Source organism: Corella eumyota, chromosome 1 (genome assembly GCF_963082875.1).
Source record: "Corella eumyota chromosome 1, kaCorEumy4.1, whole genome shotgun sequence".
NCBI classification, from domain to species: Eukaryota; Metazoa; Chordata; class Ascidiacea; order Phlebobranchia; family Corellidae; genus Corella; species Corella eumyota.
The window spans coordinates 5,519,418-5,546,360 of NC_137490.1; the positions used below are offsets into that span (position 1 = coordinate 5,519,418).

Genomic DNA, 26,943 nt, shown 5'->3' on the forward strand with positions numbered 1-26,943 from the left:
GCGCAAACCACACTTAGCCAATTACTGGAACAAATTGTAAGAAAAACAGATTCGACAAATCCCGGGCAAAATGACGTCGTCAGATTTCAAAGCGAGAGAAAATCACATTACAATTTAAAAAAAATACAAACAACAACAAAAATCCATAACTCCGTTTAAAAGTATAGGCTATGATTATACATATAAAGTGACTAAGGGATACGTTTTTCGGCTGTTACCAACATAACATGTGCTCCCGAAAATTACGAAGCACCCGTCCACTGCATTATAAACCGTAAAATTTAACACAGAATCGCCGTCTGCGCTGCGGCATGCACCCTTAGGGCAACCAAAGTAACAGACGGCATATACGAATGACACGTGCTCAGTATAATATTATGACATTTCGACTTTAAACTGTAAATGTCGGATGCTATTCGGAAGGCTTTCTTGGCCTAAGTGATATAATCGGTCTCATTAAAGGGTTCATTTTTTTCTGCAAAATTTGGTTCAAGTTTTTATTTTAGCAATATTTTTTTGCAATAACGAATATAACATTAGAAATATTTTGACAACTTCACCAAGAAAAATGTATTGTAAATTTGAGTATTAAAATATATATATTTGTAAAATTTATTACCAAATATTAGGATAATATAATAGATTAAAGCTAAACCACGTCATATATTTTTATTTTTTAATTTTTGTTTAGTTTTTTTTTTTTTAATTTGGTTTCCCTTGCATTGCATGCACAAGCTACTTAGCTTGCTTGCAGTGGCATGGTTATAAATACAAAAACGTCATTTTCTTATAAATTATTAAGGATAATCGATCCAATCACGTGACTTGGAACCGTCGACTCGGACCAAAAATGATTTAGCAGTTCTCAAAAAAAAAAACGTAAAGTTCGATAATGAAACAATGCCTTTCCTACCTAAGATATCCTTTCTCTGTATATTGTTTTTAACGTTTCTAGGGGTGATAATTATGACATCACAATTGCAAACCGTCGAAAATTAATATTTGATGAAGAGAGTCAATTGCAAATTGCTTGAATGAAATATTTATGCAATTCCGAGCGCAAAAACAGTTTGACTGTATTGACGATATCCTATGCTATATATACATATTATGACTCGCAGCCTTAACCTTGTATTACCTTATGTCATGCAACACAACCTAAACCAAAATCATCCCAAATGACAAACAGGCAAAACCCATTTCCGAAAATAAAATTTAACCACATATTTTTCTAAAAATATCGTCAGAAATATTCAAAAAAACAGCTGGAACATCCAATAACAAGTCAGTTAATTAATAATAATTTTATGTTATCAAATTTAAAAAATCAACAAAAAAAATTAAATTAACATTACTAACCCAACCCTGAGTATATTATAGTTTTATCTGTATTTTTTAAACGCAAACATTTTTAAATTTATTTCAAGTTACAATTTAAGTATAAGCAAATTTTTCTTGAAAATGCTTCTTAAACAAACGCATAAATGAAGCTAATTCGATTCCCTGGAAGAATCGGTTCTACTTGAATGTCTTCTAAAAGGTTCCGTTGGATCAGGAATCGTTTCAGCATTACTTGTTGAGGGTAATTTTGTACCTGGCAATGTTAAAATGTAATTTATTAATATTACCCAATGGAGCAGTTTACAATACCAAAAATCTGAAGTTCCTATGCTTCCTTTTGGCGTATTTTTTAACCTTTTGGCGTAGTATTAGGTTTTATTGTAATATTTTAAAAAATCCGACCTAATACTAAGATATCACCACATAAAGCGCTAACTTCATATTGATATCTGCTGCCCCCAAGCGCCCATAGTAAACACAAAAAATCTTACATTTTCTACACTTTTCATATTTCGAAAATATTTTTATGTATGATTTTTTGTAAATACATCCTTTTACTAAAACATAGATTTGTTTTAGGTTCAACCCATTTCAAGCAATTTAATTTTTTATAAGTTTTTATCAAACAGTTCATGAAATTTTAAAGACGTAATTTTAATAAAACATAAGAATTAAAAATTAAACAAAAAATCAATTTTTTGACTTTTGGGCCACGACGTCTTCCCTTCATTCAGCAATATATTGTGGATGCATATAGACATATATTACTAACTTCTAGAGTTAAAATAAGTAGGTTAGATTAAGGTTAAGATTTAAAAGGTAAAACTCTTGGCTTTAAATGGAATAAAAAAAATTTAAAGGAATACAAGTGAAAAAGTTCTTCTGAAAAAATAAAATGGATTTTACGAAATTAACAAAAACCTGGAATACTCGTTCAACTAAAGACTAAATTCTTGAAGTGTTATTTGTGAGATAAGACACCTAATTCCAGTAAAAGAAAAAAAAGAATGTTTTTTCAAACGACTTGTGGAAAAATTTGACTGGACCTTATAGCCTACGTGATATTCAAACAACAAAGTTATTTAATTTAGGCAAGGAATTATGTTCCAAAATTTTGTAAACACGTGAGTAAAATAATAAATCTATTTTTAAACCTGAATACACAGTTTTACTCATTAAAGCTACACCATGAATAAGAAACTTATTAACTTAATTCCGTGAGCTAACAACAGGTTAACACGTAAACATTAATAATAATATTTTCAGGAAAACTCAAAATGATCAAGACCACTTTAAAATTATCAGAGCAACGAATTTTTGCCTGGTTTTAGAAAATAAATAAACAATAATAGTTAAACTAGGCTTAAAATAATAATAGGAAAATGAAAAATATTTTAAATAATAAATAAACACTTACGTTGGTTTACAGGTTTCCCTAAATCGTCAATCCTCTCGTCTTTCCAGTTGATGATTCGATCCATCATAACATTCTTAGTGATTCCCATGTTCTCCTGGAAGGCGCGGAGTAAGTGGTTTCCTCTGGCAATACCGAGTTGAACTCCAGATTCTGTACCAGTTTGATCGCCCTCATTCGTAATCTTGTAAGCCACTGAAAAGTGGTCAACTGATGACGCGTAATGTCCCTGAATTTAAAGAAAATAACAACTTTATACAAAAGGTATTTAAAATAAAGCTTTTTAATTATTATTAAAGTCGTTAAAATTACAACTTCTTTGCAGAGACCATTGGATTATGCTACAAAAATGTATAGCCTATCAACTTAAAGTAAAACAAAGGCGATAGATATGGTTACATTGTTATGATGATACAAGGTATTCATATCAGTGTAATATAAAACTGCAACATAGTTTTTGAGATCACACACGCACAATATAGCATATTTTCTGCAAAAAGCAAAATTGTGCATTATGCCACGTGAAAAAGTTAATTTTTTTTAAATAAAACCTTTTATGTTATTTTAAATATATATTTAATAACATACCAATGTGTTGTAGATCGTTCCCAGACAGTTACAGGCTTCAACCAGTTCATATTTTTGATCGCTCTGGCGCGAAGTTTCGGCAAAAAGTTCCAAATATTCGATCGATCTTGCGATGTTGCCTTGAGTCTGATGTGATCTGGCCAACGCCTTACAAGTTTCACCCACCAACGTTTTGTCGTCTATATCTTGGGCAACTTCAAGACACCGATTCAGGTACTGAAGTTTGAATATTTATATTGAATTATTTTAATTACAAACCTTACAAGTACCGACAGCGTGGTGTAGTGGTAAGAACACTTGCTACACCACACATGAGGTCGTGGGTTCAATCCCCACTGACCTTATGCTGTAGCGCCCTTGAGTAAGGCGTTATAAACGGTATGAACTCCTGCTAAGCCAGCACTTAATCAGCAGTATAATTGTCGGGCAATTACAATCTATAATATCCCAAACTGTCACAAGCAACTCAAGACTGGGTCGGAGTAACTGATGTTACTCTATGTTTAAGTCGCGCACATCGACTTTCCCACATCGAAGATAAAGATATACACGAAAGTTTATTTAAAAATTGAAACGTTAAAGTATTTAAGATGGACGAACTCTTAATAAATAGCACAAGATGGCTCAGTACGCTACCACAAAATGTACTAAATTAATTTTCACTTTTGAGCATGCCTAAATTTTGTAGTATCGCCGAATAAATTTTTAAACTCTGGCCAAGCTCAAAATTAAATTGAATGCTAATATTAAGGAAGTGCCAGCAAGTGCTTAAAATTAAAAATTTTAAGTGAAAAAAGTTAATCTATTTTTTAAAACTATGAAACTTAACCTATGAAAAAAATGAGTAAATGACATTAAAAATACGCACATCTATTGCAGATTCTGATTGGTGGGATTTTTCGTAGTTTAACCCCAGTTCTAAAGCAGATCTAGATTCCTGTAAGTTGTCACCACCTTCTTTTGCCATGTTGTAAGCACAATGTAATAAGTGTTGGGACTCTGAAAGGTCGGATTGTGATTGAGAAAGAGATGTGTAAATTCTAGAAAAATAAATTGATATATAAATTTGATGTGTTGTAACTGAATGAATGTATAGACTACTAACCAAGGCTAAACTATTTAAAATTAGCTTAATTATATATATTTTTTTGTATATATCTTTATCCTTGATGTGAAAAGGTCGAATGCGCGACCTAAACATAGAGTAACATCAGTTACTCCTACCCAGTCTTAAGTTGCCTGTGGCAGTTTGGAATATTATAGAGACTATAATTGCCGGGTAATTATGCTGCTGATTAAGTGCTGGCTCAGCAGGAGTTTATACTGTTCATAGCACCCTACTCGTGGGCGCTACAGCATGAGAGCAGTGGGGATTGAACCCACGCTATATGGTCGTGAAGCAAGTGGTATATTAACCTTTAAGTTTTCTCTGCATTTAAACAGTTAAATTTTGCCTATATATGATGCAAACAATTAAATAAAAACAATTTTAAGCAGTAAATTCATATTTTAAATGAGATCTCAATTCACTTAAGTTTATTCCAATCTTAACTAACCTAGATAGATGACGACAAGCAGCTTTGTTGTGTGTGAGTGAGTTCTCATCCAACCAGTTTCTACCATAACTTAACTGATGAAATTCTTCCATGTGTCTTGATGCAAGAGAAAAATTCTCTAAAAACATTATTTATAGCTTGTCATTTTGTTCATATTTTTGTAAAAAAAAATGTTTTATTTAGATAGTTTGTTTGAATTGTTTATTAATGCTTACTGTTTCTTTCATAAGATAACCCAATGTTGCAATGAGCCTCAGCCTCTCTTTTTCTGCCATCTAATCTTATATTTAAACTGGTTTCAAGTGCTGTTTGAAAGAAATGGTCAGATAACCAACCATCACCGGTCGATAAAAAGTACTCTGCAAGTTTGTGGCGACATGAATATACATCTTCCCATTTACCTAATAAAATAATTAGTTCATAAAAAATGGAAATCTATATAGTTACATAATATTATTTTAATAAGACAGATTTGATCTAAACGTGCTTACCATTTCTTAATGATGCTTCTGCCTTTGTAAGGTAGTGCCATATTGTGTCCAGTTTATTTGACTGTGTTTTTAATGATTTTTCCTATAAAGAAAGACACAGAAAATATATAAAAATTAATTGCATATTAAGCTTATCAAATACTAAAATAAATAAGTATTCTGTCAATACAGTAATTAAACTAACCTGCCAAAATATTGAGTCTGGTCCTGCTTCCAACCTTTCTTTATCTCTTTTATCGACCAAATTAAATAATTCAATAAATGATTTGTGGAACCCACTTCTTAACATAGCAATGCATAAGTTGTGCATATAGGAGTTTCTGTACCTGTTAACAACAAATAACAATTTGCTATGTGAAGGTCCTAATGATTTTGCATGGTCATTAATCTGCAGATTAGATCTTTTAGCCCAACAAAAAGTACCATAAGCGCATTACTCTTGGACAATATCATTACCAATTATTTTACACAATAAATTAAACCATGACTATTAATAGTATTGCGAAATTTTTTTTCACAGGCAGCATGGTGTAGACCGGCATAGTGGTAAGAACACTTGCTACACCACATAAGGTCGTTGGTTCAATCCCCACTGCTCTCATGCAGTAGCGCCCTTGAACAAGGTGCTATAAACGATATAAACTCCTGCTGAGCCAGCACTTAATCAGCAGCATAATTACCCGGCAATTATAGTCTCTATATTATTTCAAACTGCCACAGGCATCTCGAGACTGGGTTGGAGTAACGGATGTTACTCTACATTTAGGTCGCACATTTAACCTTTCCAAATCGAGAATAAAGATATATACAAAAAAAACTTACACCGAAGTATCTTGCTTGTTTATTATTGGTTTTTCTTGTCTAATTTCTTGTTGTTTTGCATTCTCTCTGTCTCTCCATGTTTTAAACCTTTTTGACTTGATGTTTGATAATCTTCCTGTAATTACAAAAAAATATGAAATATTACAAAACTGCAATACAAGAAAAAACATTATTCACAATTTATTAAAAAGGAATGTTATCCAAACTTCAAAAAGAACATTGATTTTTTACCTCCACTTTTTACAGACATTTCAGATTCATCTTTAGTTTTACTCGATATGTTAGGTAAAGTAGTCATTGTTCTTGTATAAATTTATTATTAAAAATCTATTTTTTAACTCTTGTGTTATTAATATTATTTCTAACTGAAAAATACAATTAATCAAACCCTGCAATATGGAACATATTCTAATATATATAGTACATCATAAATAAATAAAAAATACACCCATAATTACTCAATTTTTTCGTATAAGACTTATACAGAATAAATATAATTCAGATTAAAATTGATTTAATATTAGTCTGTAAGTCTGTAAGTGTGTTTTAACTTTCAGGACTTTAGATTAGTTTTCTTGAACTACACAGGTCAGTAAAAATTTTCATCGATATACTAACGAGTGTTAAATTAATAAAATTACAAAATTTAATTTTTTTTAAAAGAAATGCTAAAAGAACAAAGGAAAAAAATTATACTTAGTAAACTATGTAAAATCAAAAACTCCTTTCTCCATATTTTGAGAAACTGTTATCTGTTAATGGTTGTCATAGATACCAGTGTTGCCACTTGCTTTTTTCTACAAAAATTAATTAATAATATGTTTATTTAGTATATTTGTTTATTTAGTAAAAATTTTTTAATAATATGTTTATTTAGTAAAATTTTACCAGATTTGTTTTTAATAAATCCTATTAAACTACTTTACAAAATTTAAAAAATTTTAGTCCAATTAACATAAGTTTTAAGCAAAATTAACAAACAAATTGTCATTCTAAAGAAATTTAAAGCGTATTTTGTATTTAAAAACATTATCTTTTAGTATAAAAATCTGTCTATACAAAAACATATTTATTTAGTTTAAAAAAATGTACAAGTAGTAACAAGGCAAAACTAATATAGCCTTAAAAGCAAAACAAGGCAAGGTACAACACAGCATTCGCGAGGCAAAAAACGCGTCGACGTTTTTCCAAAAAAGCGTGCATTCCTTAACTTTGTAAGCGCTCTGTTTTTTACAGTATTAGCTCGACTTAACATGGCAGTATTATATTAAACTGATTTTTTTTTAGATACACAACTATTTAAATAAACTCTGAAGTAATTTAGGCCTTTAAAATAAGGTAATGTGTTTAAGCTATGCCTACATAAGCTTAAAAATTAAACCTTACACAATAAAATAACTTAAAATCACGCAAAACACATTAAACTAACATATTAAATGGTTCTTGTACCACGAAATAGTAATAGATTTTCCATTTTCACATATACCTCACATACACATAAAATAGATAATAATAATCTAACTAGCCCTAGTTAAATTTAAAACGTTATTGAAAAATACTTAACATAGGCCTATATCTTATTTACAACTCATTAATAACGCCTTTATCTTTAACTTTAAACTGAAAACATTACCCTTTTTGTTAACTACGAACACTAAACTAAACAACTAATCGCTAAACTGTTTTATACAAAATCTAAACTTTAAACGAGGGAATACAGTTATACCTATATGTTAACGTGAACGTCAGAGCAAGTGAACAAGAATCAAAGCTAATAATAATTGTTAGCTGATTAATTCGACTTAATTGCTCAATAAACATCCACCATATAGGGGAGTCAAGTTGGCCTCCCATTTGCGTGGGAGGCCTCCCGTTCTCGAACTGTAATTCCAAAATAAAAACTTAAAAGAAAATGCTAAAAATAAATCTAGCGTTTGTGGTGGTTTGTATTTTTAACTAACAACAGCCTTTGATAAAGTTATATGCAATTGGTCAATTATGATAGGTGGATTAGTTTAAACTTATTTGACAACAAAAAACGGTATTAAAAAAACTATATAGTTCAATATCAACATAATTAATGCACTTTTTCACCTACAAATTCAGGCTAAATGTCTTTTAATTTAATCATTGCTAGCTTGAGCACGTGCTACTATAAGGACTGCAGCCTTATTGAATCTCTTAGTTTTGTGTTTGTGCCCTAACGGCACTAGTCCAAATCTAGAATTTATCTTGAAATTTTGGTATTATTACATTCTGCCAGTTAAAAAGAAAAAGAGCATAATTATGTTGAATTAATTTCTTGCAAATTTTAAAACAAAAAAATAGTTAAAAGAAATGAGATTATTTAATTACTTGTATAAACGCCATATGAAAACTTAAAAGCACATTATAATGGATTATATTGTCATGTACTCGTCTTACGCCACATTCTTGACTTAACTACAAAAGGTCATGGGTTCGATCCCAAATGCTTTCACACTTAGGCGTTCTTAAGTAAAGTTTCATAATGATCACAAGCCTATTTTAAGCCAAAACAAATAAACAAAAAAGAGCACTGACAATACCAATATGTTTCGAAATCGATAATTTCGAACCATAAAAAAATATACTCATTCTCAAAAAAAATATGTTGTGATTAACCCAGTCAAAACCACCAATAAGATTTTTATTACTTAAGGTTCTAATATTTTAAAATTAAATATAACTTTCATTAAATATAACTTTCATATTAAAACCTGAAAAACGTTGTATTAAAAGTTTACCTTGCTGTGATGTGTATCTTAATAAATAATCCAAAAAAATAAGTCATGTTTATGGTTATTTCATAATGTTTTATTATTTTTTAAACAAATTTGTTAAAATATATACGAGTTAGTTATACATAAGTAAAAACGTTTTGATATTATAAAAAACAAACCACAAAAAAAAGATTTTTTCATAAAACAAAATTGCTAATTAATTACTCAAAATTTACAGCAAGAAAAAAAGGTTGGTATATAAATGCGTTAAGAAAAAAATAAAAGTACCAAAAAAACAATTAAGAAGCTATTAAAAAGCTGGTGAAGTGATAAAGTAATTAAAAATTATGTTTTATTTATACAGATTACGTATACAACATACTTTAAAAAAATCCATTATTAAGCATCATAATTATAGTAATCTTAATTCATTATACCGAAAAATACACTTTTAAAAACAAGTTAAAAATATTTTAATTCAATATTGTTAATTAAAATCAATTTATTCTTGAAGCAGAATTTTTATGTTCAACTATGATTGCTAATTCATAATATACAACTAATTCATGGCGATAACTCTAAAAATTACGTTTTTTTTACAAGACGGTTGATTAGCACCAATTGACAAAAAAATGCAAAAGTCGATAACGTTACAATGATATGAAATTTTTGATTTTTCTACTACATCTACTTTAATATTTCGAGCACCTTTTAAAAGTGTTTATTTCGCCTCGAAGTCTAAGATTTTGCTTTCACATAGCACAAACTTTTGAAAGGAAACAATAGATTAACAGTGGTGTTAATAATTTTTGTTGACATTATTATTATTATTATTAGATTGTGCGCTTTTAAGTTTGTGCTGATGTTAAATGTGATTGGAGCAATCTTATTCAGTTCAATTTGACATCCGAAATTCAGCTTGGCTGCAAATATAAAAAAAGAATGTTTTATATAAAATTAAAAAAATTTATTTCAAAATGTTAGTGTAAGCTACTCTTTTAATAATATCAAAAAACGGTAATTTTACACTTTTATAAATCTTCACTTAAATCAAGTACGAAAATCTTCACTAAAATTAAAAATTAATAAAATATTCTTAATTTCTGAAAAACAGAGTCCTAGTTTAATAACACCTCAAACGGAATGGAAAACTTAAAATAAGGCGTAAAAAATATCTTTTTCAACTGATATATAGAAAAAGAATAAACCAAAATTTGAAATATTTACCGTTTGTGATCCAGTTCGTTTTTGTTGCATCATTTCTTGAGTGATTACCATTTGTGCTTGAAGAGCATCAGCTTCCAGTGACTTAAACCTACGAAAATGCACAAAAATAAACTCATTACAATTTATAAAAAAATAAATGTCAAAAATGGTTTAGAAATTATTGTTAAATTAATAAAAAATATCAATGCCATAACATAGCCATGCTAGCTGTATTGGGTTTTTTCTAAATCAAAATAAATTTTAATCCAAATTCTTGTTACAACATAATTCAACACACTGATATATACCACACTTTTAGTAATAAAAAATCAATTTCAAAATTAGTAAAAAATAAAATAGAAATTAAGAAAACATACTGACTGGCTTGACAATTTTTCTAGTAACAACAACTTCTTTTACTTAACATAACTACATTCTGTGTAACATTCAGCTTGACTTATCTAAGTGCTTTTATAACTTTAGTGATAAAACTGTTTTTAAACAGTTTACATGGACTATAAAATGAGACACATTCTTCGAACAACAGTCATGCATTTAACATATTAGTGTATAACAGGTGTACAGACATAACTTCTTTTTTTTTTGATTTAAATATGCTTTTATTTGACCTTGTCGTTTTTTTTCAAACATCAATTCCCTACAGCTATTCAAATGTTAATAACTAACAAAACTAAGTGCAAACACATGCTACAACTTATTTGCTGCATCGTAAACATAAAAAAGACTACGAAAACTCTAACCAAACCAAAACAAACCATTTCTACGACAAACAAAAATTCTTATTTTTTTGCACACGGTCACCTTTCTTCGATTGAAATTGAACTGTTCGAACTGTTATGACGTTGGCTTACTCGCTTTCGCTTAAGCGTGTCGTAGTACACCGAAATATCATTCTTGAGCGTATTCATTCTTTGTTAATAAGCCAACAAACAAACAGACAGTTAGAATAGAAGTTTAGTTTTTTACATCATCTCAATAGTTTTTTAAGATTAAAAAAAATTAAAAAGTCATAAAGAAGAATAGTTTTTTTTTTAAGAAAGGTGTTGTAACTACAGTTATCAAATTAACTATGATATATTTAAGGAAATATCTAAAAATTTATTTAAGTTTAAAACTACATATAAAATTTGAAAAAAAAGAAAGCAACGGAAGAAAAAAGAAATAATTTAGAAAATTTTCTCGAAAAAAGAGCTGGTACACTTTTTTGTTAACTTTAAATTTTATATTTTTTTCTTATATTTACCTTGCTTGTCTCCATTGCTTTCTCTTTTCAGCATCTTGTGCTCTCTTCTCTGCAGGAGACAACTCATGTCTTGGATGTAAATCCCTCTTTACATCTGGTGAGGTTACACTCAGCCTTTCTTGGAAGCCTCCACTGTACAAACATGTTGTTTAAAAACAAATATAATTCAAGAATAGAACTAACAATACTTTAGTTGTTACATTTTTGAGATAATTTTTTTTTAATATAAAATTATGATTCCAAAAATACCATTTAACTATATGGTTATTTAATTGAAAACTACAAAAATTAAATCTAATTTTTTTTAAAATTTATTTTATTTTTTGGCAAACCTGAAAACTTGGGAGTCAGGTTCAACATCATCGTCAATCACATGCCTGTACTTTTCAACATCTGCCTCCAACTCCATGATCTGGATCTCATTATTTCCGGCTGTCGATCCGGAGTTGTAATGAGGATTTAATCGCTCTCTTGCACTCCTGGAAGAAAAAATAACAAAAATAAATAAAAATAATTTTTTTTTTAATTTTTAAAAACTTACAAGGTGTGAGGTGGTCGCACTTCAGGAGTGGGAGGAGCATATTTGCTCGTCGGAGTCACCACACTCTCATCCATGGGGATGCGAGACATCTCCTCAATGTATTCTTCGTCATCTTCTGCTATGTCCATCGACTTTCTAATCTCATCTCGAGTAAGAGTGCCATACTTTTTATCTAAAATTAAAGTAAATTTTGTCCCAAATTCAGCCTAAAAGTAATGTTTTTTTTAGATTTATCGTCGATGCAAGAACATTGACTTTACGACTTAAACTTAGAGTAACATCAGTTATCCTTGAGTTGCTTATGGCAGTTTAAGGTATTACAGATTATAATTGCCTGATAATTAAGCCACTGATTAAATGTTGGCTCAGCATTAGTTGATACCGTTTAAAGCGCCTTACTCAAGGGCGCTAATGCATAAGAGCAGTAGGGAACAAACCCAATAACTCAAGTAGTAAACTCAAGTGTTCTGACCACTACACCTTGTATAAAAACATGTTAAAAGACAAAGAAAGGCCTTGCGACTAAGCACAACATTAACAAATTTATGAAAAAAAAATAACATTGTTAAAATTAACCTTCTTCATTTTTGATGGTCCTCATATCCTGATCGCTGACGAGACTGATTTTCTTTTTTCTCTGAATACTCCCGCTGTTGATTTCCTGTGGCGTTGCTTGTTTAGAGAAAGATTGTTGTTTGATTTCTTGTTCGAAATACTTGCGCCGATCTTTGAATGACATTTGTTGCTCATTTTTTCCACGACTTGGTGCACTGTTGGAATTTTCTTTCTGCGAAAAAGAATAAAATAAATATCTTAAAAAATTTAAAAAAAGAATTAACAAAAAACTAGGTTGAAGGAATGAATTCAACTGATGTTAAGACATAAATAAATGTACTACAAAATAGCAACTGTTGATACATCTATTTTAACGATTACAATTTAACAATATTTTTGTTATAGAATTAGGAAAAAATGTTTTTGAAAGCAATAAAATGCCATACAAGCATGATAAATATATTGTACATATACACAAGATGTTAAAAATTTTACCTTTTCTTGACTGGGTACATTGGATAAATGTCTGTAAGAAGGTTTAGCAGGAACTGGTGGAGCTTGTCTGGTGGGGGAAGGTAAACTTGGTGGGATGTAACTTTCTTCATCCTGTGTATTCTAATATACAACAAATTTGAAGTTTATCAGAAATTAAAAAAAGTATTTTTGCAGATTTAAATTTTTTGGCTTACTAGTACCATTTTGTCAATTTTTGCATTTATTTTTTATAAAACAGTAGTTGCTAGATTTAAAGGCACAGTCAAAATTGATCAAATTATAAAATCAAAGGTTTGTCAGTATACACATTTTTTAAATCTTAAAACTTACAATTATCCCATCCTGAAGTTGATTTAACCTCTCCTCCTTCTTTTTCCTTTCTTCGTTTTCCCAATCCTCCTGTTCCTTCAGCATCAATGACTCCTTTAATTTTTTAACAAACAATTTTTAACAATTTTTTATTTACTAAGTAAAAATTGGAAAAGTTAGTAGGGTGCTCTATTTAGCATATAATATATAAGACCAATGAAAATGGTTATAAATTAATGTAAGTTGTAATACCAAATAAAAAAAGCTATAAATGGGCAAATAGTTTTAGATGGGCAATATAGTACCAATAATGCAGTAACATAATGCAACAATTAATGCAAGCTGTTCTGAGCAATATTATAAATAAGCTAAGATCATTTCAGTGGCAAACTGTTCGCATTTTGTATTTTTTTTAAAACATAATATAAATTTTGTATTATGAAAACATGCCAGTTTATAGCTAATAGATTGTGGATTTTTAAACAAATGTTTTGTTCTCACAAGCTAAAAATGCCAAATTTTGCGCCATATAAATGTTAGGTTTATAAATATTACTTCAGTATTATGGTTGACAAAAAATGTTAGTTGCTAGTAACAAACAAACTATAAACTATTTTAATTTTAAACAAATAATGAAATAAAGTCATGCCTATGTTTAGTTAGTTTTAAAAGAATAAAAAAAAAATTTAGAAATTTAAAATACACACTTCACTTAACCTAGTAAAAAAAGAAAACAACATACAAAACAAATTTTAATCTTGTTAAAAAAAAAATTCAAAGAGTTAAGAAAATAATGTTATTAACCTTTAGCAAACATCCAGTTGTAGGAAGTCAGCTATTTATTTAAATCCCTTTTAACAAGATAACACAAACCAGTTTAACAACGGATTATATTTTACCAAAAAGATTCAGAAGTAAGCCAAATCTGTTTTTTTTAACTAAAATACTTTTTTAACTAAAATACTACTAGTGAAAAATATTTAAAATCCAAACCAATTTACAACTTTTTCTTACAACATAGCACAAAGTTAGTACAAAATCAATCCCTAGAAACAACTGATTAGTAAAAAACGACAAAAATCCTAAGATTTTGACAATCGCCACATGCAAACATGCGTTGAATTGCATACTTGTTGTTGAATTGAAAATTCCTCGTTAGATAAAATTTGATCAATGGAAGTGTGGCTTCCAGAATAACCAGTATTTTTTGTGTTGGCAATCAGGCCAGGTGATTCCTTTTTTGTTATTTAACATGCAAGACAAAAAATTTGCAATAATTTGTGAATTAACAGCAATGATGATCAGTAAATTATTGGCAAGTGCGAATTTTTTTTATAGATTTTCTAGGTTTAAAAAGCAAAGCATATTAGCCCTAAAAAAATCAATTTTTGCATAATATAATCTCAATTTAAAAAAATATACAAAATTATTTTTTTTATTATAAAAACTAAATTTTAAACAATATATGCATTTACATTATTGTTATTTAATTTTATATTGAATGTTTAGTCTACCACCAAAAATAAATAATTTCAAAAAAGAAAATATTTACCGCAAAGTTTTTACCAAATAAAATCTATGATTCAGTTTTTCCTACGAGTAAGTATCTATAAAATCATTTTTACCAATTCTGCTAAAAGCTTGTTATATAATATAGTTTATATAGTTTACATACACCAAAAACTGCCTAAAAATTAGTTTATAATAAACTTGTTTTACCATTTAAAAAAAAATAAAATGCATCCAATAATGCACAATCTATATAATTTACATATTTGCTTGCTTGATTGATTTAAAAGCGTGTTGCTGGCATGCTCTTGGTGATATAACAAACAAAACTTGCATAACTTAGAAAATCAAAAAACCCCCAAAAAAAATTTAAAACCCAATTAACTAATTAATTGCATTGGGTAAGGAAAAACAATTTTAACAATAGTTAAAAGGCCTAATAAACTGGGACCATATATATTTTAAATACTTTTAAACAAATTAGAAAACAAGAACTGTTTCACCACTCTAAGATTGTTTTGGCTTACTTTTTTTACCCATTCTAAAATTTAAAAACCTTGCAATATAAATCCTCGAAATACAGTCATAGCATCAACAACCCAAATTTTCAACAACTTATACCTATTTAAAAATTTTAACCATGCATTAAAACCTTACCTCGGTTTTCATCACAGGCTCCTGCAAACCACATTCTGACACATCTGGGTCATAACCATAACACAACAGGAACGAAGCCTTGTCACCTAAAGATCTTAAAGTACTGACTGCTTCGCTGTGTGTACAACCTAACAAAGACTGATTGTTGACCTCTAGAATTCTGTGTCCGACTTTTAGGCGACCATCTCTTGCTGCAGCACCACTTGGATTTATCTAAAAATTTTAAAGAAAACAAGAAAGTTATATGTAGTTATGGATTAATGACACACTGTTAAATGAATGCCATAAATGGATTTTAGTTCTATATTTTGATTAATTTTCGAAAGATGTACAAAACAGCTAGTTGGGTATGATTCCTTTGCAAACTTCAAGAATTTTGATGCTAATAAAAAAAATTAGATCTACCTTGGAGATGAAGATTCCCTCATCTGTTTCATCCAGAGGATTTCCTGGATGACCTTTCACTCCTCCTCTGATGCTGATCCCTAACTTCTCATTTGGTAAACGCTCTAGATCAATTTCCTAAAAAAATAAAATAAAATTTTGATTATTTATTCTTTTTTTATTTCTAACATGTAAGTAAGATTTTTAAAAAACCTAATATTTAAATTATTTTTATAAATTTGTTTACCTGCATGTTAGGAGGCGGGGGGTCATGTCGCACCAACAACCTCATATTAACCCCGCTCGATAACAGAGCAGTTACCCCGTCATCATGACTTGCATATCTCAGATCTGAATCATTGACCTCCAGCAATCTGTCCCCTATTTTTAAATTACTTTCAGCAGCAGCACCACCAGATTGAATCTTAAAAAAAAAAGTTTTTTTTTTTTAATTTACTTTACGTGTTTTTCAATTTAAAAATTATATTTATTGAGATGTTCCCTTTAAAGAGCTTTTTTCTAAATTAGGTTTTGAGTGTTAGGTTTGGGTATTTATGTTGATAATTAATACAATTCAATTACAATAATATAATTAAAATAAGTGTCACTTAAAGTTATAAATATAGTAGCAATTATGTAGGTCTATTTAAAAGTATTTTTAAGCAAGAATCTTAGTAATAAATCAATATACAACAAAATTCAATTTTAAAATACATTTGCACTTTAGCTAACAAGGTATAGTAATATATACGAAAATCAGAATATAAAATAAGAAAAAACAATATGATAAAAGATTTTTAGCTTATTTTTGCTCAAAAGTTTAAAAATTAGGTACCAATAATTATTTATTACCAAATTTTTTTTTTTTACAACAAAGTATCAATTTTTATAAAGTTTACCTTGGAGACAAATATACCAGGTTCATTGATACCGAACGGATGACTATTATGATCTTTTCCACCTACTATACTGAGTCCTAATGGTCCCTGGCCTCTTACAAGGTTGATTTCCTATATAAAAAAGCTTCAATTAAAAAAAAATAACCAAGTCATTTAAACAAATAAGTAAGCATACAGCTTATTTAATATCCTGCTAGTTTAGTAATTATATCATTAATTTAAATAGACATTTCACATATCAATAAATTAAAAAAAAATAAAAATCAAAAAAAAATTTGGCATACTTCAATTTCATATTTTGATTTATTTTCTTGTTGCATAAAATCATGGTAATCTGGAAGTGGGGGGCTCATTCCAGCTGTATTATTAGAGTTTGAATTATCCGAACTCCCTTTCTTCTCCGGCAACACCGGAGGTTGGTGGTAATAAACATTTTCTCGGTAAAGAATCAAAGTAATGTCGGTGGAACTCGAAAATTCTTTTAACATTCTGACAGCTTCTTCGTGGGAAGCATCACTCATATCGGATCCACTTATCTGTGAGAATTTAAAATAAAATTTACGCACTGACATTATAACCGTGCAAATAAATAACTTTAATACTTTTGGCATGTTTAAATCATTAAATTGATTTTGTCATTTTTTCCCGTCGCATTGTTGTAATATTAATTGTATATCATATTTATTATTTACCTTTATCAATGTGCGAAAAACCAAAATGAAAAAAAATAAAAAAACTTTAAATTTTTGTTTTAGAAGCTGGCGTTACTAAAATTAAGATAGCTTGTTTTTTTTTTACTTTTTTACAAGACATTTATCTTTACACATATACAAACAAAATCCTAAATGTTAATTATTTAAAAAATTAATACAGAATTTCTTAAAATTTAAAGATGGAATAAAATTCAAGGAAAAGATTAATGAAATAGAAAAAAAAATTTGAATTTTCTGGCGTCAAAATTTACTTTTTATTTTTGATATTTTTAAACTCACCGATAAAACTTTATCCCCAACTTTGATCCCCTCTATATCAGCCAAACCTCCCTCAACAACCTTCGACACAAATATACCGGTGTCGTTAATAAGAAAAGGGGTTGAGCCAATACCCCCAGCAATTGAGAATCCTAACCCAGAATCGTTTCGGCGAAAAGTAGTTGTAAAAGTCTTAAAAAAAAAATTTTTTAAATGCAATGTAAATTTATTTACAAAAAAATTGTACTAGTTTTAATGGTTTAATAGTAAACATATAAAAATTGATAAATTTATAATTTGTTTTTTATTTTATTTTATTTATTTCTAATTCTTAAAAAAAATGACAATGTCAACTTTCCCACCTCTCCTTGTATCTTCATCTCAGGTTCCGGAGCAAAAGAGACGGTGGACTTCTTCGTTTCTTCCGGTGGCTCAACTTCTCCGTTCTCAATCACTACTCCTGTCTATTATTTACATACAACAGTTATTAATTACCAAAAATTAAAAAACGAAAATAAATTCTAATAAGCTATGTTGGATAATCCCTATGTCTTAACTGGATTTATCTGAAATTGAATAATTACTAGCCTCAAAAATAAAAACCCAAATATAAATTTCTGTTTATTGCTGTGGCACTGTAGTCGTAATATTAACAGTTTCAATGCACAGCAAGCAAAAACGAAATTTTAAAATGCTCGTGTGTTATTTATATTTTTTATATGATTAAAGATAATATCATGTAAAAACTGAATGACTATTGCATAAGCAGTGCGCATTTCAATGCATTCATTTAATATATTAACATATACGTAGCTTTTTAACATAAGTGCATTTTGTGTGTTATTAACAATTTTGCTTACGAAAGTTAGTCTGGCCCAAAGTCTTGAAATAATAACTTAGACAAAAAAAATTCAAATTGTGCTTTAAAAAAATTGCCATACCTAATTTAGGCCATCTAACTTAAGGTCACTTATCACTATTGAACAAAATAAATTTAAACACAAACTTGTCTTCGTGACCATCTTTCCACAAGCAGGTGAACTTTTTCGTCAGAATTTTTTAAAGCTTCTACAGCGACCGAATGTTCAACTGACGTCAGAACAACATCACCAACCTATTGTAAAACAATAAATAATGAAAATTAAAATAAATGTGATACATAAATATTAAATAAATGCTAAAGAATTAATATGTTCAATTTACAGCCCCTCAAAAGCATAACTAAGGCCAAATTACAAAATTTATTTATTACATTCATTTAAATATGATATATTTTTATGTTTTGAAAAAAAAATTTATTTACCGCTAATAGTTTGTCCCCAACTCTAACCCCAGCTTCGTAAGCTGCTCCATTAGGTGTCACCCTTGAGATGAATATACCATCATCCTCTTCAACAAATGGGGTTGACCCTTTACCCCCAGCTATGCTTAACCCAAGACCACCACCTTCACGATCTATTATCAACTCAATCTAAAAATACAATAAAAATTAAATAAATAAAAAAAAATGTATTAAAAATTAAAATATTTGTATTAAAAATGTATTAAAATTTAAAAAATATATATACAACTACTTTTTAGCATTTCTTTTAACTGTGGTAATATATTACTAAACTAAATTGTGTTTATAAATTAAAAATAGGGTTTAAGTATAGAAGTCATGTAACAAAAAACAAATATTATTTAATTTAAAATATTTTGCTATATTCAAAATGCTATTTATTTAATAATTACTCAATACCAAAAACAGGTCAAATGCAAAATAACTATAAGTTGTGCACAGAAATGATTTAAATCACCAAACAACACATAATGAATTTATTATTTTAATATTTATATTTACTCAACTCATATCCTTCAATAAATAAACAGCTCAAAATAAATATTTCGTGCCATAATTAGTTTAAATATTAAACTAGATATAAAATTTAAATTACCTGATCAAGAAACAATTCAGTTTCATATCCATCCTCATTTGTTTCTGAAAATTAAAAATAAATTAAAAAATTGAATATTTTTCTAAATTGACTTCTTAAGTCTTTAATATACATACAAATATTTACAATACACTTACAAAACCCTAGTATTATAATCCATATTATCTGTATTTAAATTTATTGATTACAAGATATATTCTACAAAGATTATGTTTAAAAATAAATAGCGTTAAACATGATGTAACAGCTGTAACTTTTTAAAATAAAAACAATGTTCTGTTTTACTCAAAGAACTACAATTGAAGAAGATTTTTTTAAATTTATTAAAATATTTTTTTGTAGGAAAATTCACCTTTCATGGATCGATTTCTTAATAAAGCGATGACTGAGTCGGATTTTTCTGTTTCAGCGATCCTGATATCTCTCTTATAGTGTGGAGTGTCTTTTCGATGCAGACGATCTGATCTCGGCCCTGCATCCTCATCATTTTCCGATCCGGACTGATCAAATCGAACCTCTCTTTCCTGATCCTAGACAAGAAATATTAATTTTAAAAAAAATAAAAAAATATTAATTTTATTTTAAACAAAAATAAACGCTTTTATGAAATTTGTTAAGCATTAAGTTGAATATTTTAAATATCAATCCTTTTAAATAAAGTATGTCAATTTGTAAAATCATAAAAATCATTTAATTTTGATAATAAACAGATCTTTCTTATTTGTAGATGAATTTTATAAATCTCAGCTTTTCACTATATAAATATTTCCCAATGATAATTATTTGTTAAAATAATTAATTTACTTCTTCTTCACTTTCTACTTTATTTCCTTCAACTTCCACAACGTTTTCTTGGAAAGTTAGTTTTACTTCATCAGGTTTTGTTCCTTCTAAATAAGAAAACTTATTAACTAATATATATATGTATATATATATATATATTTGGACATTGTGTTGTTGGTATTATCTTAAACCATCACCCGCAGTTTGGGTTAAAATTATTATTATTATTTTGAATTTACTAACCCTGTGTTTCGTGGTTAACTATTGGGTCATCTTGTGTTTGTTGTTCAGTTCTTAGTAAAGGTGCTTGCTCGTCAACAGTAGATTCATTTGCTTCTTTAAATTTATTTAAAATTATTAGTGAAAAAATTTTAAGAAATAAGAAAAAATAAAGGATAAAATCAATTTATATAAACTTATTGTTAGTGCAAGAATAATTAAGACAAAAAGATTCAAAATAAAACTTGTATAATTGGATTTAAAATCTGCAGGATAATTTCGTTTAAAATTTAAAGGTTAAGCTTTATGTCCATCAAATCAAATTAGTATGGATTGATATTCACAATTTGAAATACAAAACAGAAGGTAATTGATATATAAAAGAAATTTATTTAAAGTACCTGCAGCAATTTGAGCAGATTTTTGTGCATTTTGGGCAAGTTTTCGATGCTTTTGTAAAACTTCGCTTTGTTGCTGACGTTTTAATTCCTTGGGGTGAGGTGTCAGATGACGTTGTAACATACCTTGCTGCAAAATTAAAAAAAGAAAATTATATACAAACCAGAAATCCTTAAAAACTGTTAAAATTATCAAAAATTTTGTAAATTGTAAAAAACAAAAATCTATAAATAATGAACCTTAGTAGAAATGTATGTCAATTTATAAGCCTACAACAATAAAAAACTGCCATTTGTGGTGCGCAAGTGAATTATAATGTACAAACATTTGTTGAGAGTTGCGATCATATTATGACAAGTAAATTTTAGACTATACGACGAGCTCTTGACTAGTATGTCATAATCTAATTAAATAAGTTTACAAATTCGTTAATTTAAAACAAAAAGTATAACATAAATATTATTCGAGTTTTAGAATTAATTTCAAAAAGTTATGCTTATTTAATTTAATATATTAAAAAAGTAAATTTTATATTTCAAAATAACAAAGTCATCTTACTCCATCATTTTCAGTATCAGGAGGTAAATCTTCATGGAAGGTAATTCGTTTTTGTTGTTTACCGATACTACTCAGATCATCTTGTGTTGCAACACTTCCATTTAATAAGTTACCTAAATTAAAACAAAACAAAAACTAAAAAATAGCCTATATATAAAAATCAAATCTAAAAACATATTTTTTTTTCGTTTTTTTTTTTACAATCAAGGATTTTGCTAAATATTGTATAATACACAACTTTTAATTTAAATTCTTTGGAGAAAGGGTTAAAGTCTCAAAAAAAGAAATTGCAAAATCTGTTGTAATACCCAACTTAAATGACACTAGAAAATTGATGATTACCCGAAACCAAATAGTATCTATCCAATTACTTAACTCAAAATACTATAAAACGTGTACAATTACTGTAAAGTATACTGGTGGCCATTGATTATAAAGAACTTTAGTTTACTATTGTGTGATCAGTAATGTATCAAACCTTACAAAAACTAACATCACTTTAACAAAAGAGTTACATTTGTTTAACTACTGGGGGTTGCTGAAACATGTGATTGTAGCATATTACAAAATAACAAATATGTTACTTATGTATAACATAATCAATACTAGTAATACCAGATAAAAAGATTAGGCCCTTTATTAACTAATAAATTGAAATGTTTGGTTAAAGTATTTTAAATTTGCTATGTTAACTTTTTTATTGTAACTTAAATGAGTTTACCTAATAAAAAAACTTTACTTGAGAAAAAAACACACACAAAACAGATTAGTTTGACTTTTAAATTTTAAAAACTCAAAAACTATCCTAAATTTTCAATTTAACTTTTTTACTAAAATTTAAAGATGTATAAAACAACAAATTAAATTTACCCATGCTCTGGGAAGGTTGTTGGGGTAAAAGGAAGCAAGTAAGAACCTCTCCATTTCCATGGTCTTCAGTTTGAAACTTTAATAATGGGTGGGATTGATTCTCACTAAGCCACAAAGCTGTAACCAAAAAAATAAAATATTATAAACAAAAAATACAGAATATTTTCTAGAAACCAAACACCAAATTTTAAAGAACAAAATACTTTTCAGCATGTAGAAATGCTTAGACATAACAAATATATTTATAAATAAATGAGCTTAGTGGACGATATATATATACATAAATTCATGTCTAATTTATAGCCCTGTACAATAAATCAAACTGGCGTCTGTGTTGCATGAGTAAATTATCTAAGACAAATGTAAGTTAAAAGTTGCGACCCTTTTATCACAACTAAAATTTGATTAACTAGTTCTTTTAATAATCTAAAAGTTAAGCGTATAAAACTTTAAAGCCTACTGTTATTGGATTAAAAAAGTAACAACCACTTTCTCTAATTTTTTTAAACAATTCTTACCTTTTAATTTAAGTGTTGCAATAGAAATAGGCAAATGATTTAATTTGTTCCCGCTGACGTCTAGAACTCGAATATTTTCAGCTTTTGACAGTTCATCAGGGACATCCAACAACGAATTATCTCTCACCGAAAGAATGTTCAAACTGCTACATTCTCCCAACTGTAAAGAAAATCCGGTAATGATAAAGGTCGTTAATGAAGTTCCATTACAATTGTATAACGATTCCTATCTGGGTTATGAAAATAAACAAAGCATAACGCCCTGCAAGAATTCGTATTATTATAAAGTTTTAAAATAGTTCTTGCAAAAAAACAACACCACTGGTTATATAACTAATACCAATATTGTTTACTTTTTATTTTTAATTGTATAAATATATTTAAAACTGAAGAGTTTATATTGACATGATATTTTTATAGGTAAAATTTTAGATGCAAAAAAATATTGGTTAAGCATATTAAACTTAAAGCTAATTTTGTCCTGCTACAAACAAACAAGGCTTCTTTTTAAAACTTCTTTTTAAAAATTGTTCCAAAAGACTGATTCTTAAGTTAAAAATAGATATACAACACACAGTTAATAACATAAACTTACTGAATCATAGCATAAAAGATAAATCTGCAGTATAGGTTATATTCAAATTTTGTTTTTAAGTTCTTTACCTCAATAGGTAGATGCTCCAACTGGTTTCTGTCCACATTAAGAGTTGTCATATTTTTAAGTTTGCCTATCGAGGATGGTAACTCGGAAATAAGATTTTCGGTGAACATCATTTCAGTGATGGTTGAACATTTACCTATCTCCTCTGGTATTTTACTTAAGCGGTTTTGATCAACTTTGAGTATTGAAAGTTTTGACAAATTACCTAAAAAAGTGTTTGAATAATGCTGAAATTAATTTTATAAGTTTTTATTACTCCAGGATATTTTAAAATATTGGTCAAAGGGTCAATTTAATGCATTTGGTCATTTTTATGTTTATTTTAGTTTATTGCAGTCATAAAATTAAGCTTTAGTTTACCATAGCATTATTAAAATTCCACTACTCATATTAAAAACATACATAATAGTAGAATTTTTTTTTATTTTACAATAATAAATAACCATAAAAAAACTCACCAATTGAACTGGGTAGGGCTTCAATAAAGTTGTGAGAAAGACTTAGGTCGGTCACATTTTTTAACTCTCCTATAGAGTCTGGAACACCTTCCAGTTTATTTTCACTCACGTCCAAACACACCAAGTTGGAAAGTAAACCAATCGTCTACAAACAAAAATATTTTTTTTTTGTTTGTTAAATTTATATCGAAATACATGTTTCAATAAATCAATAAAAATTACCTGAGGTAGTGTTGACAAGTGATTTCCGTCTAACCATAATTCTTTTAAGTTTTTCATTTCGTTAATTGAATCAGGCAACTCTTCCAGTTCATTATTCCCAATGTCGAGTTGCTGTAGCGAAGTGATTGCACATAAAGTTGCAGGAATTGTTTGCAAGAGATTTTCACGGCATTCGAGTGCATTGAGTTTTAACAAACTAAAAAATATAAAAACAAAAAACTTAGTAATTCGTTTTAAAATCCTGTGAAGTGCGGATACATTAAAAAATATATATTTATTAGAAAAACAAATATTATTAGCTTACTGGCAAAATTTTAAACATAATACATAAATATTCCATGGAAAAACAATACGATATTCTATAACATATCAATCAATGCAGCTAATAATAGGATAATTACGTCATAAAATTTTACCGTATCTGCATTTGCAGTAAACAAATATGAAGTAAATGCATAATCAATTAAAACAAAAACAACAACAACAACTTACTTTCCAATATCAGGTGGTAGTCTTATAAGGGAAATATCATTGAGATTAAGATGAACTAGATTTACAAGTTGGGTAATTCCATCAGGCAACCTGCAAAAAAAATTTATATAAATTTACAAATCAATGTATAAATGTCCTATACGTTTCTGATTCTGTTGCACAATTATTGATTCTAAATGTAGTGCTAAGAATTAACCCACATTTGAATAATAATTTTTTAATAGAACGAAACATGGCAGATAAATATAGTTTACCACAAAGCAAATATACTTCCATTAATACAATTTAATTAAGCTTAAAAAGACCAGACATAAGTGTCTCGTTAGACTATAATAATTTTAAAAAACTATACAATATTACGATTATTTCAAGACTGTTGCTTGAACTTTAAATACGGTTTGTTTATTAAAATAAAACAACATACTTTGTTAAAGGATTGCCGCTTAAATCCAAAATTTCCAAACATTTACAAAACTTGATGTTTTCGGGAATTTCAGCCAAATCTAATTTAAACCACAACATTTTTACACTGAAATGGTATTTATTCTTAGTATGCATTAACTTTAAATCCAAACAGTTAACTAAATTATAGATATAAGTCTTTTAAAAAATTTACAAATCTTTTACATATTAATAGTTTCACAATACCCTAATTTATTAAGTTGTTTGTAAAAAAATATGGATAATAAAGCACAGTTAGTCCTTCCTCTAACATATTAATGCCAAAAAAGTAACTATCCAAATGTAAACAAACATATAACAACTTATAAATACCATTTTTGCTGATGTCAAAATCTGTAAGTGCAACTAGATGGCCAATATCATTTGACAACAGTTGAATTTCATTATCACTTAAACCCAGCTTTCGAAGTTTCACCAGGCGAAAAAATTGCTAAAAATTATAATTCACAATTATTAAAAGCCTTTTACTATCTAATGTGCAAATTTAAACTTTGCAAAAACATTACCAGCGTGGTATGTAACAAACCATATTATATATATACACACATACTTTTTTAAATGGCTAATAAGAGTAGTACTAAAATAATCATTAAAAGCCAATATTCATTATTTACCAATTAGTATTGTCATGTTTAATTTATTAGGCTAGGTTAATTAAAAACACATATTACTACAAATATAATATTGACAAAACTAAAACCTTTGGAAGATCATTCAGTTGATTAGAATCCAATAATAATTCTTCTAAAGTTCGAGAACAACGTAAAACATCTTCAGGTACAACTGCTAAACTGCAATGCCTTTTGTCAATGCTATCAACTTGTCTGTGAAAATTAAACAACCAAATTATAATGCAAAATAGATATTCTTAACAAAAATCTACACTACATACTGTAAGCGGTATATTTAGTATTTTTGATAGGTTATAGAATCTAGAAATAGTAAAAAACTACTTATATTTAATTTTGTTAGGCAATAAGAGTTGTATTTAAAACCAGGTATATTTTATACTATAGAGGTTAAGTTTATGAACTTTACCCCATTTTTTAATTCACTTTAAACACAAATACAGTGTGCATTTTTACAGTAAATACATAAAAAAGCAGAAAATTACAATAACCACTTTTTTAGTTTTAAATATAATGTAAGCTATTAAAAATATTTACATAAATATATTAATCAAACTTATAACCTATATATATAATCTAAAATAAAAATTGTTCGATAATTAAAAGAAGTATTAAACTCTATTTAATTAGTGGAAAATCTTAATCACCACTTATTTTGTAAATAATGTTCTTACCTGTTACACCGAAAACTGGGAAAACATTTAAATAATCCAGGTGACATTTTGTTAAAAAATAAAAACTGTTTTAATTAAATAAAAATGGCCATTCGACCTAAAACAAAGATAACAATATAGTTAAATTAAATCTGACACTTAAAGCATATTCGTCTATCGTTAATTAATCACTTAGTTTAACAGTTTAACCCATAAAATGCTGGCTTTATTAATATTATTTATATCATTTTAGCATAAACAAAATAATTTAAACTATTTTATCCAACTCAAGCTATTTTATTTACTGCAACTGTCTCCCGAATTTTAAACATAAATTGC

The 26,943-nt window shown here is 28.1% G+C and overlaps 2 protein-coding genes across 5 annotated transcripts; both read right to left on the reverse strand.

The window, feature by feature from the left end:
- Positions 1-762: 762 nt before the first annotated feature.
- On the reverse strand, positions 763-6,592 carry LOC145764123 (tetratricopeptide repeat protein 29-like). The gene is made up of 10 exons (XM_082575712.1): positions 6,444-6,592; positions 6,213-6,327; positions 5,575-5,716; positions 5,391-5,472; positions 5,115-5,300; positions 4,900-5,017; positions 4,212-4,383; positions 3,344-3,559; positions 2,759-2,984; positions 763-1,594 (listed from the first exon to the last, which is right to left on the reverse strand). Exons 1-10 carry the CDS (start codon positions 6,508-6,510, stop codon positions 1,491-1,493), a joined length of 1,428 nt encoding a protein of 475 aa, XP_082431838.1. The 5' UTR covers positions 6,511-6,592; the 3' UTR covers positions 763-1,490.
- A 2,566-nt stretch (positions 6,593-9,158) lies between these two features.
- Positions 9,159-26,724, reverse strand: LOC145764025 (protein scribble homolog). 4 transcript variants are annotated; one of them, XM_082575589.1, is made up of 35 exons: positions 26,626-26,724; positions 26,023-26,146; positions 25,635-25,752; positions 25,285-25,363; positions 24,861-24,950; positions 24,369-24,564; positions 24,147-24,291; positions 23,691-23,893; positions 23,028-23,187; positions 22,510-22,626; positions 21,640-21,752; positions 21,084-21,210; positions 20,707-20,799; positions 20,485-20,567; positions 20,033-20,210; positions 19,681-19,724; positions 19,047-19,214; positions 18,750-18,857; positions 18,106-18,207; positions 17,765-17,935; positions 17,057-17,308; positions 16,773-16,883; positions 16,121-16,297; positions 15,895-16,011; positions 15,490-15,702; positions 14,454-14,558; positions 13,345-13,437; positions 13,015-13,134; positions 12,541-12,751; positions 11,965-12,136; positions 11,756-11,902; positions 11,424-11,555; positions 10,982-11,089; positions 10,181-10,268; positions 9,159-9,876 (listed from the first exon to the last, which is right to left on the reverse strand). In XM_082575589.1, the coding sequence occupies exons 1-35, from the start codon at positions 26,670-26,672 to the stop codon at positions 9,868-9,870; spliced, it is 4,521 nt and encodes a 1,506-aa protein (XP_082431715.1). In that variant the 5' UTR covers positions 26,673-26,724; the 3' UTR covers positions 9,159-9,867. The 4 variants fall into 4 exon arrangements, with proteins under 4 accessions (XP_082431715.1, XP_082431714.1, XP_082431716.1 ...); XM_082575588.1 differs by having other exon boundaries at positions 20,485-20,570; XM_082575590.1 differs by lacking the exon at positions 14,454-14,558 and having other exon boundaries at positions 9,162-9,876; positions 20,485-20,570.
- Between the last annotated feature and the right edge of the window lie 219 nt (positions 26,725-26,943).

Coding starts and splice junctions, on each gene's coding strand:
- LOC145764025 (XM_082575588.1), bottom strand. CDS start 26,672: ATGTCACCTGGATTATTTAAATGTTTTCCCAGTTTTCGGTGTAACAG. Junction 15,703..15,894: donor AGGGAATCTTCATCTCCAAG/GTAGATCTAATT, acceptor TAAAATTTTTAG/ATAAATCCAAGTGGTGCTGC. Junction 11,556..11,755: donor CCTGACTCCCAAGTTTTCAG/GTTTGCCAAAAA, acceptor ATGTTTGTACAG/TGGAGGCTTCCAAGAAAGGC.
- LOC145764123 (XM_082575712.1), bottom strand. CDS start 6,510: ATGACTACTTTACCTAACATATCGAGTAAAACTAAAGATGAATCTGAA. Junction 5,717..6,212: donor AACAAGCAAGATACTTCGGT/GTAAGTTTTTTT, acceptor TGTTGTTAACAG/GTACAGAAACTCCTATATGC. Junction 4,384..4,899: donor GCTTGTCGTCATCTATCTAG/GTTAGTTAAGAT, acceptor TTATTTTTCTAG/AATTTACACATCTCTTTCTC.